Here is an 18,646-nt window from a genome sequence, read left to right as displayed (position 1 = left end):
GAGAAGAGGCCCTTGGTCCCATGAAGGCTTGATGCATCAGTGTAGGGGAATGTGAGGGTAGGGAGATGAGAGTGGGTGGGTGGGGGCACATCCTTGTAGAAGCATGAGGGGGATTTAATAGGGGGTTTCTGGGGAGGGGAAAATCGAAAAAGGGGATAACATTTGAAATGTAAATAAATAAAATAACCAATAAAAAAAGAGAGAGAGAGTGAGAGATAAGGGATCTCTCCTCTGTCCTCAGCACTTATACAAATACATGATCACCTGGTAAAAAGTTCACCACAAGTTTACACATAAATTTAAGTAATACATTGAATAAGAAGTTTACAACACAGAGTGTTTACATGCATATCCACTAGGAATAATTATCTGGTTAAACATTCATCTGCCATTAGCTACAGTTTTCATGTAGAGTTGAGAGCCATAACTCTTGTGACTAAGTAATTATTGAAATTTATATAGATAAGCCCAGTCAATATTTTATCTTCTGCCCTTGCACTTATAGTAAACAGTTCCCTTTTTATGACCTTTGGTTAATAGTTTTACAGCCTCTTGGAATGTGCTTCGAGTAGTAGATGCCCGCTTGCTATCTCCGAAGCTATCTCAGATACTTGAAGACTGGCAGAGTTCTCAGTGCAGTTTTGACTGTCAGAAATGATTTAACAGCAGTCCTGCTAAGAAGGAGCTTAATAATTACTATAATTTTAGGAATTCTTATGAGATCATCATTAAGAATTAAGAAATCTGCTCAAAAGTGTGGGCTAATACCTAGTGATTGTTTTATATATATATATATGTATATGTATATGTATATGTATATGTATATGTATATGTATATACAATTACATATAAATATGTAATTATTGAATATATGTTATATAATAATTGGGAAAGCATATTAATAGCAGAAATCTTTCCTAAAATGAAATTCTCTTGGACCTTGCTTGAAGGAGCAAATCATCAGAGATTTTAATCCAAGGCAGATCCATCTCAGGAAGATCACCTGTTAGTTTTTAGTTTCTCCTTGATGGCTCCTGACAAAATATACGCTCTGTTGGAATTTTATTCACCAAATCAATTACCCTGTTATTTTGGATTTCATTCTCATTTATGACATGAACAAAAGATAGATATGTTTTTTTTTCTAGAATATAAGAGGAATGGCCTGTAGTCCAATGTCCAGTATAGTTCTCACATGTGCCTGGAACCTCCTGAGCAGTGGATCTCTGAGTTCTGTGCCAGTCACCAATGTCTACTGTCCACATTCTGATCAGTAGTCTAGTCGTCTTCTGAGTTCCCACCAGAACCACCCACTAATATCTTTACAGTACTCTAGAGCAGTGGTGTTCACCTTTCCTAATGCTCTGACCCTTTAACACAGTTTCTGCGAGTTGTGGTGACTACCAACCTTAAAATTATTTTTGGTGCTACCTCACAACTGTAATTTTGCTACAGTTATGAATTGTAGTGTAAATATCTGAAAGTTCCGACGAGAACTGAAGCTCTAGAGCCTCTCTAACGTACATCTCCAAACTTTCCCATGTTTCTCTCACGTGTCAGTCCTAAAGGTCTAAGCGCCCTTTATAAGGCTTAGTCACAGCAGGAGGCTGGTTCTCTGAAATGATCACTATGATCGCAATTCCTTATAGAAGCAACCTAAGAAGGAATGTGTTTCTTTGGCATTCTGTACATTGTAGTGGGAAGTCATGTGAATCAAGAAGTGCACATGGCAGCCCCCAAGCACATGAAAGGGGCACAGGAAGGGACTGGGAATACATATCACCCAGATCCCAGCTCTAGTGACTCAATTTGTCCACTAGGTTCACCTCCTGAATTTTCCAGAACCTTTCAAAATGATCCCACACGCTGGACAGTAACCTCTAACTATATGAACCTTTTGTAGGGTCTTTATATATGGATGGTAACCATTGGATTAGTCTGTCTATGCGATATTGGTCCATGACATAAAGTATTGTTCAGTTGCGAATTATTTCTTTGTGATGGAGTGATCAGTTGGCCATGACGCAAATGAATTCTTTGTCATACGCATTTTATATAATCATTTAAACAAGGTTTAAAGCAGCCTCTGGCCTTCACATTGAATAATAGTGGAGCTTGATTCTTCATTTTCTTATTAAAAAGATAATACTACCTGGAACTTTAGTAAGAATAGGTTATCTAGCAAGACAGCCTGCCGGCTTGGGCTTGATTGACTAATGGCTTCACAGCTAAGGTTAAAATCCTGTTAAACTGGCACCTTGCGGTGAAGACTATTAGCTGAGGATGAAAGCCCTTGTGTTGTGTGCGTTTGTGCTGACTTTAGAACGCCATCTAATGCCTTTCCTTACATATAAAGGAGAGGGGCCCAGTGTGCACTTCTTCCCTAATTTCCACTCCCTCAAAAGACAGAAACATATTTTTCTAAGCTGAAGTATTACCCATTTTTTTAGAAGCATACAAGATAGGTATATGTCATTATAATGTGTCCATCTGAATGAAATTGTGCTGTTAAGTATAGGATAATTTCAAGAAACTTCTGCCGAAAACATGGCTAACAGACCTTACTGTGTGAAGGAAGGGCCAATCAATTCCTATAGAAGTTGAGGATGAGAGCTGTGGATGGGTAGTTGGCCTCTCTCATTAAGAATACATATTATCTGTCTGACTTTTTAAAAAGTGTCTTATTTAAAAACATAAATATATTGTACACATGGATTCTTTAGATTAGAAAAGGATTTGTTTTTCAAGTTAGAAGGGGGGGGAGATGTATTGCAACATGTAGCTGAGTTTGGAATGAGCTCAAGTTCATGTTTATTTCCTCGAGAGAGTTCGAGCGGTAGTTTGGTCTTCAGGCACATCTCTCTGAAGCTGTTGTTGATTAAGTCAACTGGGTGGTGATTGCTCGTTTTTTAAAGGGACATCTACACTGAGTGTGTTACTCTTTGAAGTAAGTCACCATGCAGGGTTTGTTTCTAACCTTTGTGCCTCTTCTGTTCCTATCTGTAGTTTGGAAGAACTGAAGTGATCGATAATACTTTGAATCCTGATTTTGTAAGAAAGTTTATCCTGGATTATTTCTTTGAAGAAAGAGAGAATCTTCGTTTTGACTTGTAAGTTCTACTGAAACATGACATTATAAATGTGACTTTTAAGGACTACTTGAGTATTACTGTCTGGACTGTGTAGATTGCTCTGAGTACCCGGATGTTCCATAGAAAGACAGTTTTATTCTATTCAGCCAGAGCTGGAGCACAGTATTGAACATATCTTTTCTTCTTCTTCTTCTTCTTCTTCTTCTTCTTCTTCTTCTTCTTCTTCTTCTTCTTCTTCTTCTTCTTCTTCTCCTTCTCCTTCTCCTTCTCCTTCTCCTTCTCCTTCTCCTTCTCCTTCTCCTTCTCCTTCTCCTTCTCCTTCTTCCTCCTCCTCCTCCTCCTTCTCCTTCTCCTTCTTCTTTCTTTCTTCTTCCTCTTCCTCCTCCTCCTCCTCCTCTTCTTCTTCTTCATATTTTGAAACAACTGAATAAGTGAGTAGATAGCTTATTTATGCTGGGAAGTGTAGGTGGGCTTTCTCTCAAGCCTACACCCCAGTGGGTTTCTTTAATCTCAGAATACTGGAAGGGAACATATCGAGCGTAATGGTTAATGGCAGATGCCTCACTTCTCCCCCTGGTATGATAGCCCAGCCCTGTATCTCTGTCACATGATGGCTTCCCTAGATACTTACGTCATGCTTTTAAGGCCAAGGGTGGTAGATCTAGCAATATATATATATATGTATGTATGTATGTATGTATGTATATATATATAGATGCCAAACCAACTCTATTGAAGTGCTATTGCCAAGTTCAAATCCCTGACCAAAGAAAACATGGGGCCAATATTTTCTCCATTAATTTATTTATTTATTCAGTTTACATTCTAATTGCTGCCCCTCCTCCTCCCTGCCTCCCTCCTCACACAGTCCCTTCTGCCATCTCCTATCCTTCTTCCCTTTCTCCTCTGAAAGGGTGGAGCCCCTCCTGGATTTTCCCCCACCTTGACACATCAAGTTCAGGGCTAGGCACATCCTTTCTTACTTAGGCCAGACAAGGCAGCCCAGTTAGGGGAACCAGATCCACAGACAGGCGATGACTTTAATTCTCAGCTATAGATGAGTCTTTGTTCCACAGAGGTGAATTTTGGGGATCCTGGAAGTGGGGGACAGAAAGAAATGTGTGCTTGTATTGAAGATTCTATGTGTAGTATAATATAATGTTTGCCTTGTATATGAAAATAATTAATGATTACAGATTTTAAAAGTTCTATACTGCTAGTAATTGTTTTTATTATACTCTGAAATATATGTGACAGAATAATTAGTAATGCTTTCTTTCAAGGCTGCTAGATGTTCACCAGGCTTAGGAAGCAAAATTTATGATATTCTTATTAGACTTTTATTTTCCCCAAACCTCTTTGTAAATAATCAAAGGTGGATGAAACAATGTCTTCTGCCCATCCTGGGCCATGGAGGCTGCAACATTGTTACTTAACACCTTGCGGCTAAGAACTGTGGGAAAGGAGCTCACAGCTCCCCTATGCTCACCGCTCCCCTTGCTCAGCATTAGCAGCAACTGTTTCTGAAATGATTCATCTAGCAGAGCATCATGGTTCCCCCTTAATGTTTCCTCTTCCATTTTTATCCTAAAACTAGTCACCACTTCATGATTCCTTGTTCTGTTTCCCTTTTCTTTCTCCCTTTCAGATCTCTCTGCATTTTCTTTCACTTCAAAGTAATACTTAGTCATTGTGAATGTAAAATGAAAAATAAGAATTCCATTATTCCAATAAAAAAGTGTAAATAGTTCACCGTGTCAGTCACCCAAGCTTCATTAACTGTGACATGCATGAGGGAATTGAGGCACATCTATTTCCCTGTATCTTTAAGTTTTCACGTATTTTTCTATGCCACAAAATAGAATTCATTTATTTTTAGGACTACATGACTATTATTGCAAGAATATAATGTATTTTACCATGTATTGACGCTCATTGTCACCGACTCTATTCTTCTACTACAGGTATCCTGGAACAGTGTCCCTGCTTGCAACTCAGTGTGTATTTATTATTACTCTGATTTGCATTTGGGGGATAAAGTATTAAGAGTGAAATTTTAGTATGAAAGGATGCACACAACCCACCCACGGTGTGTTCTGGTTTGTTGACACTAAACCTAGAGATGCATATACAGACTTCTCTAAGCTCTCCTTCTTTAGCTCTGACTGTTAGAGGCGTTTTCCTAGAGTTTGGGTTGCTGTCTGCTGACAGGCACCAACCACCTTTGTCAGGTGACAGCTTATGTTTTCTTCTCTGCTGTCACCCTTTGTCACTTTGTCCTTTTGTCCTTCTATACTGGCACTTTGGGTTCATCACCTGTTGGTCATTCCTTCCCTGGTACTCACTGTGGTGGCTGTTTCAGGAACAGCTATGTCAGAGTGACAGGAAATGGAAAATAACCAAGGCAGGATGACTGATACCCTGTAACTTCAACTTCCTTGAAACTACAGGTCTCACAGAAACCAAATAATCCCTGAACCATGAAGGTGTGCTGCAAGATTGAGATAAATAGCACTTTATAAAAATTTCAGAATTTCTATTCAAATGACATCTCAATTTCATGTTTGAAAAGCCTAAAACAAGGAGGACTGGAAAGGGTTAACTGCAGAGCTCAAGGGAAGCGACCGACACATTCTCTCAGTTCGTGGGTATTTCTGAAGGCATTAATTCCCTTGATTTATTTCATTGAGCTGTCTCATATAATGCTTTCCATTTTGATAGTAAGCTACTTTCTATACTGTAATCTGTTTCATTATATTAGTAAAAAATAAAGAAGATTCATTACTTCATTAGTGATCTATATCTGTATCATATCTATATCTACACACACACACATGCACACACAAAGAATACAAGTGCTTGGCTTTTACAGTTTCTCTTTTAAGTGTATAGCTTGTGAAATATGTATATTAATTTTAGACAGTTTAGAACATAATGAACAGACAAATATCCTAAGAAAAATCAAGCGTGGTTCCCAGTTCCCATCATGTAGAGAGAGTACTCTTCTAACACATTGCCCGACACTGACCACAGTTTAAAGGAAGCCCATCCATAGCACACCAGTGAGCAGTAGCCAGCGAATGACCTCAAGGATCATCCCTCCATTGTATACCTGTGTTAAGTAGCCAGCAAATAGCTGCAAAGGACTTTCTGAATTGTTTTGGATTTAGTTGATTAATACTGATACCGTCTTATTGCTGTTACAAAGCATCTGAGAAGGCAGCGAAGGGAGGAATGGTTCCTTTTGGCTCACGTCCAGAGGAATGCTGTCTGTCTTGGTACTGATGACACGTTAGAACAAGCAGCTTGGGGTTTGTGATGCTGACCAGGACGCAGAGGTGGGCAGAAGCCAGTGTTTTCTTATCTGCAGTTTCTCTCTTATTCTTCCATCCAGTTCACAGCCAGGTCACACACATTCCCTCCTCAGTCATGCCTGAGGAGTAACCTCAAGGGTGCAGGAAGAGGTGTGTCTCCTAGGTGACAGAAAGTTGAGCAGGAAAGTTCACCAGCATAGCTGATGCTACAGTGCCAGAGAAAGAAAGTAAAACTCAGCTCCGAGCACCTGCTCTCTGGGCTCAGTGTCGGAACTCTTGCTTGGTGTGCTGGAGGCCCTGGGTTCATTGCCTAACACGGCAAAGGAAGGCATGTTATCTTGGCAACTGCCTATTATGAGAGACTTACAGTTCCATTTTCCAGTTCATAGGGAACTTTTCTCTTTTTTCCTACAATTAACTAGGACATTTTGCTTTGTTTTGTGCAAAGATTTATTTAGATGAGAGGGAAAAATCTTAACCTTAAAAAAAAATGGCCTTGAGTTTTGGTAAAAAGTTACGCATAAATGTGAAAGGGTTTGGTTTGTTGAAAGAGTAGCCCCAGGACAATATTATCTAAGAGCCTAGCGTGATGATATTATTTTGGTCATGTCCAGTCAAAAGAGCCATCCCGAATTTTTTCTAGGAGACCATCTATTTCCAGTAGTGACTGGTTAAAGCTGAAGCTTACCATGTTCCCATGTAAATTCCTGTTTACAAAATTTATTTCTGTTTACATAAAACAGTTTCCCTATGCCTTGTGATTGGAAAAAAAAGTAATTTCTATAAGTCCAGTGAGTTTTCAACCTTAACAACAGAATTTAAGCTATCAGGTAAGAATTATAATGTACATAATATACATGTGCTGTTAATAAGATGTATGCAGTTTTCATATCCAGGGGGAAAATATTTCATTTTAAAGAGACTTTGGGGTCACTTGAGTGACAGTTGGAAAGAACAGATGGATTTGCAACTTCTCGAACAACAGAGGTCATGCTTTTGGTTATTTGGAATTCAGATGACCCACAGGTGTCACGTCTGTCTTTGGATGTTTGGAAATTTAAAATCTGTTTCTCGTCCCATTGGTTATTGTTCAGATTACCTTTAGCATTTGTGTGTTCCATGAAACATTATTTCTTAGCTGTATTTTTGTGAGAATAATTTGAATTTCATACTTTAATATTTCAGATATGATGTTGATTCTAAGAGTCCCAACTTGTCCAAACATGTAAGTTCATATTTTTATTATTACATATTGTTTCATAATATGTCCATTTGTATATTGATGCTCATTTGAAAATTTAAAAATGATATTTGATGTGATTTTCACAGAAAACAAGTAACATTTAGAATGCTGGAGTCACCTTTAGAAGGAGCTTATGGAAAGAAAGTACCTTCTGTTGGTAGAATGGGTTAGGGTTTTCATTTTGTTTAAGATGTGGCCCTATTGTATATCATATCAGGTTGAGCAGCACGCCATAGTGAGCCAGATTGTCTTCTTAGGCTCCACATCGGAGACATTGGGAGGGACACAAGTTCCAGGCAGAGCCATTGTCCTGCCTCTCATTGTTCAGCAGAATTTCCTCACGTCAGTTTCTTAAGCGTGCAAGACATCAAGGAATAGACTCACAACCCAAAATATGACAAGTTCTCAGGTCAAGCCATGCCTGTTTCTTCAGTCTCCTCTCTCCAGATCATAGTTGTTACCAGCAGTAGTGCCATGCAGTCAGGGAGCAGGAGAGAGGCAGAGCTTGGCGTGTTAAGCAGGATAGGTGGAGAAGACGAGAGGAAGGTACTCAGGCAAAATACTGATGTAGCTGCTTGTTACTGATGTGAAAGACTGAAATTAGATCAAACCGACTTGCAAGGTCTGTTGGCTATTTCTGCTGCTGTGATAGACGACTTTGACAAACAGCACATTAAGGGCTTGTTTTGGCTTATGTGGAATGGCAGTAAAGACACAGCAGGAGCAGGAGGCAGGACTAGCAGTCAGAAAGCAGAGTGATCACATGTCACTGACACACAGGAAGGAGAGCCTGGGGCGGGGGTGGCAAACTGTGAAGCCCTAGGGGTTAACCCAGTGACTTACTCTCGTCAGTAAGGGTCCACTTCCCCAAAGGTTCGTTCACTTTCCCAAACAAAGCCACTGAAATACATAAAGATCTGAGGTGCATTTCACCTTCAATCCACGCTAGGAGGGCTAAGTGAGGAACAGATGCAGTAATGTTCGGAAAAGGGCTCAGCAGGATTCACAGTGAACTGTGCTTCCACAGGTGTAGAATTAGCAACCAACGTGGGGAGGGCAGCTAGTCTCATCCTTTGTTGTGTGCCGTAAACAGAATAGTTGGACATACAATATCTGTTGTAGCCTAGAGAGAGGGATGGTGTTGTTATTCACAGAAGAGAAGAATTTTTGAGGCAATCACAATCTAGGAGATGATTTGGGGTAGCATAAAAACCTTTTCTCTAGTTCACTAAAGGAGATATAATATTTAACTGTATAATAAAGAACATACTAGAATTACGTGAAGGAATGCAAAAAGAACCATATACATAATGACTTTTCTATAAACTAAGGAAATGCTGTAATACTACTTCCTTCCTATTAGTGGAAGTCACTGTGCTAGGCATGCCACCAGCTCTTTACGATGGGTACGCAGCATTGTGGCTGGGCATCGAGAATGTTCTGTTCTTAATCATGGGTTCATAGTGTTGTACCTTTGTACTGAGCGTGTGTTGCTCTCTGTGATGGTTTTGTAGCATTGTGACAGGGCATTGAGAATGTGTTGCTGTCTGTAATAGTTCCACAATGTTGTGCCTGGGCATTGAGATGGTTTACTCTCTAGGACAGGCTCATAGTTTTATGTTTGGGCATTGAAAATGTGCTGCTCTTAATTGAAGATTTGTAGCATTGTGACTGAACGCCAATAATGGTTTTCCTCTCTGTAAAAGGTTCATAGCATCATGGCTGGGCATTGAGAATATTTTCCCTTTGCAACAGGCTCCTGTTGCGACGTTGCCTTGTGTGTTTGTCATATTGTGTTTGTAGACCTTGCTATTAGAAATGTTCTTGAGAAGAACCAGGGAAAGGCCCACAGCTTCTAGGCATGATTATTTCAGTAGAAAGAAAGAGCAGAATCCTCTCATTCACGTGGGCTGGGATCATCGCAGGGATATGAGGCAGAGCTTGGCTCTCTGGTCCAAAGCTAGGAACTGGAGAGTGGGCAGGGACCAGGGTGTTTTCTCTCTTCTTCTCTGTTCTTCTGAGGTCATGTGATCATTCTAGTTAGCTCTCTTCTGAGCTTCTCTTCTGTTTACCCATCATCATGTGCCTGCCATAGAGCCCCCCTTCCCCTTTACTGGATATAATATGGATTACCATTTACCTGGGAAATAGTTTCTATGTTTCCTGATGGCTTGTTTTAGTGCAAACTGCTGTTCAGAGAGTGTAAGAGGAGAGCAGTTAGAGACACTTCCATGGTGATGGATGTTTGGAGGCTATGGATGGAAGTGCGTGTAGTCCCTATCATTGAACTTGCCTTCCATTCAAAGAAGAAAGTATGTGAGGTATACGTGCGTCCAATATGACCGAATATATTTTCCTTCAATTGACAGCTATTATTAAACCTTATGATATAAAACACATGCCTTCCACAATATGAGATTGAATATATTTTTTTTTTCAAATAATTCTTTGGTAGAAGAGTGTTTTCTCCCCACAACATAGTCTCATGCTCCTCTCACCCTAAAATGGCTTGTGCGGTTGAGCAGATGACTCGGCACTCAAGAATGTACATTGCTCTTTCGGAGGACCTGAGTTCTGTTCCCAGCACTCACACCAGGTGGCTCACAACCCAGTGTAACTCCAGCTCCTTGAGGATAACGATCTTCTGCTCTCTGAGGCGCCTGTGCCCGCACTCACATACCTCCGCACAGATGCATGCATGCGTGCAGACATACATGTGTCATTAAAAGCAATAATCCTTAGAATGCAAATTTTCAATGTGATACTGATCTACCCTCATATCACCTCTTCCATCCCAATTTTGGAATCATTCCTCTTGATTTCTTCCTTTGCTTTGCTATTTATAACTAGCTGGATTCTAGTTTTTGATTCCTAACACTACTCCGGTGTAACCAAGATAGTGCTCACTCCTCAGCTCTCATCTCATGCATCTTCTTTCCTTTGGAGAGAACTGACCCTTCTCTTCAAGAAAGTAATGTTTTGTCCCCTAAATTGCCCAGAAATCCCCCTCCACCTCCCAAGACTTTCTGCTTTTACAGCACAACGCTTCCTTTTCTCTCCTGCTTCTCTGGTCTTAATATTAATGTTTCTCGTGTTTTCTTTCTCATTTTTTTTTCTATATCAGCTCACTGTGGAACACTTTGTTCTGAATAGCTGTCATATTTCTATGTCTTGTGAGACTCCAGAGTGTTTGTCTTTGAACTCACAAACAAACCCAATTTTCATTTGCTTGTTAAATATTTTCTAGTAGATTGTCAGTTGAAACCTAAAACTAAACTGTCTGTGGTTTGTCATCTTTCTTGTGCTGTCTCTTTCTTCTGGGCGTCCAAATCCTTTTCAGGTTTCTTACAATACGTTAAACACTTCCCAACTCACACACACTTGAACCATTTCTGTCTCCTTGCCTCTCCTGCGGGTTCTCTTTGATGTTCTCCTTGAACAATTGCCTTCTCCACAGATTATGTTGTCTAAACCATATCCATATTATGTTACATAGTATATTTAAAATATATGCTAGAGCCAGCAAGATAGCTCCTCAGGTAAAGACGCTCACTGCTTGCCTGACACACCCTGAGCTTGATTCCTAGGACCCACGTTCTGAAGGAAAGACCTAACTCCTGAAAATTGTCTTCTGACCTCAACCTTTGCCAGCACACATGCACACCCAAACATGTACACACGTGCACACATCATACACACACACATGTGCATGCACATGCATGCACACCACGCACACTCCCATGTGTATGGATGTGCCCACACCAGGTAAGTCTAACAAAGAATTAAAAATACGTATATTCAGTCGACAATATAAATGAGTTAATAAACGCCTTAGCTTCTAGGCTAAGTGGATAAAATATGTTCAAATGGGAAAAAAAAAAAACATAGGTTTGCATTATTGTAAGAATTGCTGGAGATTATTATCCTGAGGTTCTGTTAGAAATTAATAATAACACAAACTCTTTGTTATTTGAAAGCACTGAAGTATAGATTTTACGTAAAAAGCACACAGTGCATCCAACCCTAAGCAATTCATGATGCCTTTCGAAGATCAGAGGAACCAATCAGCAAGCTAGGTCTGTCCCCAGAGAGGCAATCTCTTAACAGCGGAGCTGTCTACCTGCCAACTGTGCAGAGAGAAATACAAACCAGAGTCATTTACAAAGCACTGCTAAGTGCACCAATCCCCATGCGGATGGATTCACTTAGTTGTTGTTTTGCAAAAGGGATCTGGCCACAAATCATTTCTTGGAAACAGATTTTTTTAAATCATTGGTTTTGAAATATTAATTTTGATGACTTGGGGGGAAGATTTCCTTCTTAGGATGACTGTGTTTGTCATCGGATAGTTAAGGATCCTGGGTTAGAAATCTCTCTCTCTCTCTTTTTATTTTTATTTTTATTATTTATTTATTTATTTATTTATTTTTGTTTTTTGAGGCAGGGTTTCTCTGTGTAGCCCTGGCTGTCCTGGAACTCACTTTGTAGACCAGTCTGGCCTCGAACTCAGAAATCTGCCTGCCTCTGCCTCCCAAGTGCTGGGATTTAGAAATCTCTTTTAGCAGGATGTGGTGGCACATGTTATAGACATTCCAGTCCTCAGTCCCTGGGAATTTAAGGGTAGTAGTTTCAAGCCAGCGACACAGTGAGGTGCTGACCTCCAAAATAAGAAAACTCATAATACTATCAGGGAAAATGGAGATAGAAAGTAGACCTGTAGCTTTGATTTGGAATATTGTTACATGAAACACAGGTGGAATTTTAATGAGTTTCTCTGGCAGTTGGAAAGCTTGCAGTGGGGAAAATACTGATTCCAAGTGAAGGGTGATGAAATCCAGGCTCTCATTTCATCATGTGATTGATTCTTGTAACGGGTCCCCAAATAAATACTTTTGCTAAAGTATTTTCTTCCATGGGCATTAGCTAGTATGAATAAAGGATATCATTCTTTGAGGAACTAGCAAGCCCATTTATCTTAACGTTGTTGGCAGAGCTACAGCCCACATGCTCATTTACATAATTTAGTCTTATCACCTCAGCAATCCATAAAAGGGTTAAGAATAGGTTCATAGTGGGTGTGTCTAGGATTCTTGTCCCTGTGCCAAATGTAACAATGGGTAGCCGAGAGGCAAGCCAAAATGATTTCTTTTTTTTCTTGCTGAACTTCAGAAGGTAGCACTGAAATTCTTCCATTTCAGATGTGGTAACAGTTCTCTGGCTTCCTTTGGCCATCCATCACTAACCTCCAGCGTAGGCTTCCATGGTCCTTCTTGCTTTCCCTAACTGGTCTTCAAATAAACTTCCTTCTGTAGGTTAATTCTATTTTATAGTTTCATTTGAAAATTGAATGCTTGGGCCATGATGTGTGTTTTCTCTTAAGAACAGCTTTACAAACAGGACAAGTTTCTCTCATTAGAATGTAAAGCTAAGTGCGGTGGTGCCTTTTCTCACTACACCTGCCAAAAGTAAACAAAAATCCTGGCTAAAGTCACACAGGGAAGAAAGAATGGGAAAGTATGGGTAGGAAGCAGTGACATTTAGTTCCATCATGGCAACTGACAGGGATTCGGAGGCCCCGAAGAGAAACAAGTTCAGGCTAGCCCTCTCCAAAGCTCATCCCCAGGAAAACGAGGAAGCCCCTAGAGATTCCCCTTTACCAGGCACTGTGGCAGGACTATCATTCTCATGAGTGTGTGCTTAGAGGAGGGGAGATACCGAAAAGCTTAGCAAGGCAGAATTTCAAAACAAAAGGGAGAGGCAATATGAAGTTCCTTGAGAAAGGGATGTAGTGTATACTGTGGCCGTGTGACAATGTTGAAATGGGCATATACATATGGTATGTAGAGATTTACAGGCCATGCCCCTAAGAGGTCTAAATTTTTGTTGTTGTATGCTACTGGAGAGCGATGTGATTTGATTTATGCATTTCAATGATGCTCGCCTGCCGAAGTAAAGAATGAGGTCAGAGATGCAAAATCGGAACCAAGGATAACAGTTGTCATTTGACTGCATGAGTCACATTTGACAATTAAAGCCACTGAAATGAGAAGAAACAATCCCAGCTGGAATATATCATGGCTGTTTGATTATAGATGGATTCCCTGTTGGCTGTGAAATAAGAGAAGTTGCTCGGCTCTCTTGAGTATTGGTGAGGCATAGTATAGCTAGGTAAACAGTGAATTCTACTGCAGAGGTGTCTGAGGCCAGGGATGTGGGGTGAGACCTGGGTGGTGAGACCAAGTTGATGCTAACTTTGACTTGACACTCAGTAAGCCTTTAAATGCACATATTGGCTAGGTGGTGCTCAGAGACTAGAGGCAGGATTCTGCAAAATACCAATTGAGAGTATTAGGGCTTAGGCTTCTTTAAAGAGAATGCAAATGGAGAAAATGAGAGGACAGGTTCTTGAGTGAACTGAAGCCTTTAGAAGTTCTGTAGAGGAAGGTTAGCTACAATCATCATTTTCAAAGCCTGTTGCTACATGCCTCTGTCTGGTTCCAGCCCACCCTGTGCTTTCCACCTCCTTGTTTGTTCTGCCCCACCCCCTCGCTTTCTTCCCCTCAGGTATCCTTGTTGACTCATCTGCATTTTTGTCTCCGGAACAATGCTGCTCTTGAGATTTTTCCACCTGTAAGCTTCTGTCTCCCACATTTGTCTGGTTCTCTCCTTCACATTAATCAGTGACTTTCGGAGGATTTCATCCATGAACCCACAGTATTTGTCTCTTCTCTACTCTCTTTGCTCCCTCTAACTCTTTTTGGTCCCCCAACGTTTCAGATACTTGAAAAATATTTATTAATTCATTTTTCCCTTTCAACTCCTCCCATGTCTCTGTATCCACTCCTTTTTAAATTCATGGCCTCTTTTTTCTTCAATTATTATATGCATGTGTGTACATGCACGTAAATGCACATGTACATGTGTATACTCATGTGTGAATAAATATGTGAATACAAGCTGCTGGGTCTCTTTACTGCTTCTTGTACGCATATATTTCTAGGGCTCCACTTGGTATTGGATCCATTGAAGAGGTTTATTCTGGGGATGATTGGTCCTTCTCAGCAATTGATAATTCCCTGTTCTTCTTCATGTATGGGCGAGATGTGGTCAGATTTTCCCAATTCATGTCGGCATGTCATCCGTGTTTTCATTCTTTCTGGTTTGTCATGGTTTAGGTAGTGGTTCTGTTGAGATGTCACGGGTGTAGTGTCCCTGTCATATAAAAGACACAATCTCACAACAGACTTCCTGTTCTTTTGGCTCTTACTATCTTTCTCTCCCCTCTTCCGCAATATTCTCTCAGCCTAGGTGTAGGGTTTGTGGAAATATAAGTTGGGGCAGGCACTCATGGTCAGTTCTCTGCCTGTTGACGTCATTGCTTTCTGTGATGGGCTCTTATCTGCTGGGGGTGGGGAGGGAAACGTCTTTGATAAGAGTTGAGAGTGAACACACTACTGCCAATTTCCCAACTGCACCTTACACCTACAGAGGAGTGTAGCTCTCAGATCTGTTCTTTATGTGAACCATTGAAAAAAATCTCTGTGTAACTGTCCCCCCTGTTATCCTCTGCTGTCTGGGGGATAAAAGCTTCCTGATGCATGTTAGCTGATGAGACCCAGCCTCACTAGATCACACCTGAATGGTTGCTACTCTGTATGTGGGTTAGATTTCCTATCCCCGTGTGCCTTACATTCTGAGTCATAGAATTCTTGCCTGATTCTGACTGCGTGATTGTGACTCAGGTCCTTATTAATTTGGATGAGCTGGCATAGTTTATGTGGAAAATTGGCTTTTATTCAGGATTTAGTATCAATAGAGGTCCTCATGATGATTTTACGTAATATTTAATATTATTACTTAGTAACTAACACTAAAGTATTTCATACTGAACAATTATTAGTCAATATTCCATGGTAGTCTTAGTCTTTTAGATATTTGCTTGTTACTGCTGGTGAGAAAATGAACTATAGCATGTTACTTTTCAAATAGCTTAGTCGAGAATTAGTGTTTTATTGAAGATAATGTGTTTCCAAGAGGTGCTATTTACACTATTTCCATGTGTACTATTTTACGCATGGAGGTTCTGCTACGTGTGAATTTTATTGCTTTTTAAAATGTATGTTATGTATTTGTGTTGATTTTTTAAAAAATGATTGGCTTTAATCAGTGACTGCCAATTTGTTGAAACCTTAATTTTCAGTCAGTGGCTTAATTAACTACCTTAATGTGCTTAATGTGTCCTCTTAAAATGATAAAAGTATGTTGAAAATCATCAGTCCAAAGGGTAAATAGATAAATTTAGTTGGGGAAGATTTTCGAACTTTGTAAGTTAGTTTGGAGGTTTTTGTTAGAACATTGGGAAGAGAGGACTTAACTGCTGTGGTTCATCACTGTTCTTTTATTAAAGGTAAAAACCCTGGGTATGAAGACAAAAATCCATGTTGCTCTATTGTTAAACTGCAACCAGTTATTTCTATTAAAATATTGAGCTCACTTGTTCAATGGTGAACTTTCTCACATCCCAAATGATACGACCGAGGCAATAATTATTTAAGATCAGGAATCACTACTGAGACAATGTACTGCTTGGTTTGGCTCTTAAAAGTGATGCCATACTAAATGCAGTGCATGATATAGCTAACAACTCACTCACCATTGTCATTTATGCAATTTATAAAATAAAATAAATTGAAATTAATTAGGAAATATTAGAAAGGCATTCCAGCAATGAGTGTTAGCAGATAACACCAGTGATATGATCTTTTTGGGTAGAAATTTTCAGTTCCTCAATTTTACTGCATTAAGTTAAAAAATACTACAAAGGCGAGATATTTTTAACATTCAGTTTTTCTTCGACTATTTGTATAGACGTGTTAAAAATTAGTTACATGATCTCAAAAATGTATAAAAGCAAATCACAACTCAATGTGAAGACATCTAATGGTTAGGTCATGCATGAGCAGTTGACTGTCCCCAGTGACTTTGTGGAATTAAAGTGGACCATCGACACAACACTGAATGACTTTTAACATAAATCAACCACTAATTAGGGAAATTATGTATGCAGACTTTCATCAGCCCTTAATAAAGCAGGAAAACCATTTCAAAGTTATTGTAAGTAGAACTGTGGAGAGAAAGATGTCAGGCTGTGAGATGCTCCTGAAGTTGCTTAGGATTAGATTTGTGATATGCTGTGTGTGTTAGTAGTAAAATTCGGAAACGTCTTTCAGATTCTGGGTTCGCTGAGTTAGTGCTCTCTGAATGTCCTTCTGTAAGTTTATGTGTACAACATGAAGAATGAGTTGGTGTGTAAGACACAGCTCCATTGCATCATAGCACTTTCAGTGACCTTGCATGACTGGGATTGGAACTGAAGATATTTTATTTAGGTAGTTGTAGAATTATCCCAGTATTGGGTTCTTGTAGCAAGTAGTATATTATTAGTATGTAACAATGCTTTAGCCAGGGAATAGGAGGATTATGTTCCAGACTTAAATATTCCAAGTGCTTTGCATATATTATCTATAGGTATTTTCTTAAATAATCCTCCCAGGAATACATGCGGTAGGAATTATTATGTCCATTTTGTAGACCAGACTACTGAGCTATAAGAACATTGGTACATGGTTCAGTTTGCATATGAGTGCAGACTACAAAGACCTTTGTGATTCTATTCAAAGGTATTATGTTATATTGTAAACTCACTGAGTGTGTGTGTGACAATAAAATAAATCATATATAGGAACCATTAGTGTTTGTATCTAAACAACTCAAATCAGTTCTTTTACTGCAAAGTTTCCCTTTAACATCTAAAAATATTTTTTATTTATGTAGTATGTGTGTGTGTGTGTGTGTGCGCGCACACACACACAACGTGGGAGTGCACACACCATAGTATGTATGTGGAGATTGGAAGATACCTGAAAAGAATAATTTCCCACTTGCTGTCATGTGGGTCCCAGGGCGGTCCTGGAAGCAAGCACTCTCTGAGCCATCTCCCTGTTCCTAGAGCTTTCTTTTCCTATGTGTAAAATTTCTAAAGCTCAGGGCAGAAGCGAAATGAAAGTAGAGAAGGCAGACAAGTCTGTAGCTACAACATGAAATACAATTTAGGCAACAGAACTCATCAGTTCTTCATACTTAAGAAATAACTAAAACAATAAATCGGACGAATAAGAATATGATGCTGTGTCTAGACCTAAGATGGAAGAGAGAAACCAGTGTGTTTTGTATAATTAACAGGACTCAGGTTGCAGGGACTTTGAGTCATTCAGTAGTAACAAATGTAGATGCAGATTGCTGCAGGGATAATCTGAGCACACCCACTGGCTAGCTAGCCACTGCTTTTTATTCTTGCTCTTATCCACCCCTTGCTGCTCTCGCCTCTCCTCTCCTTCCTGTTTTGATCTCGCTTTTATTTTTTGCCATCAGTAGATTGAGGGTAATAGCTGGTAATAGCTTGCTGCCAGGACAGCCCTGGGAGCTACATGTCGGCAAGCGGGAAATGATTCTTTTCAACTATCTTCCAATCTCCACATACATACTATGGTGTGAGCGTACACACACACACACACACACACACACACACACACACATACAATCAGTGAGTTTAAAATATAACAAAGTACCTTTGAATAGAATCACAAAGGTCTTTGTTGTCTGCACTCATACACAAACTGAACGATGTTTCTATACCTCAGTAGTCCGATCTACAAAATGGACATAATAATTCCTACCGCATGTATTCCTGGGAGGATTATTTAGGAAAATATTTTAAGTTTCAATGAATCCTAGGTATGAACAGAATGGGTTTCTGTATAATTTATATTATGAACCCACATAAATTATAAAGTAATGAATTTAATAAATTCTTACTGTTCTCATTGTCATTTTAGGGAGAATCCAGTAGCCATTATTATGTTCTACATTAAAGCATTTCTCAGCCGCCTAAGATTCTCCCAGCTAGATTTGGTCTGTAGGGGTGTAGTGTTGTAGAA

At 39.6% G+C, this 18,646-nt stretch overlaps 1 protein-coding gene across 4 annotated transcripts in view; it reads left to right on the top strand.

Annotated features, from left to right (window-relative positions):
- Positions 1–18,646, top strand: part of Cpne8 (copine VIII) — a 191,908-nt gene that overhangs the window by 56,647 nt on the left and 116,615 nt on the right. For all 4 annotated transcript variants that reach the window (NM_001357979.1, NM_025815.2, XM_030248705.1 and 1 more), the window contains 2 exons: positions 3,007–3,110; positions 7,592–7,631. In NM_001357979.1, the coding sequence (NP_001344908.1) occupies positions 7,594–7,631 (38 nt within the window). In that variant the 5' untranslated portion in view covers positions 3,007–3,110; positions 7,592–7,593. The remainder of the gene's footprint in view (positions 1–3,006; positions 3,111–7,591; positions 7,632–18,646) is intronic.

Source organism: Mus musculus, chromosome 15, assembly GCF_000001635.26.
Source record: "Mus musculus strain C57BL/6J chromosome 15, GRCm38.p6 C57BL/6J".
Taxonomy (NCBI): Eukaryota; Metazoa; Chordata; class Mammalia; order Rodentia; family Muridae; genus Mus; species Mus musculus.
Note: the sequence above shows the minus strand (reverse complement) of the source record. Positions and strands in the feature narration are given on the sequence as shown.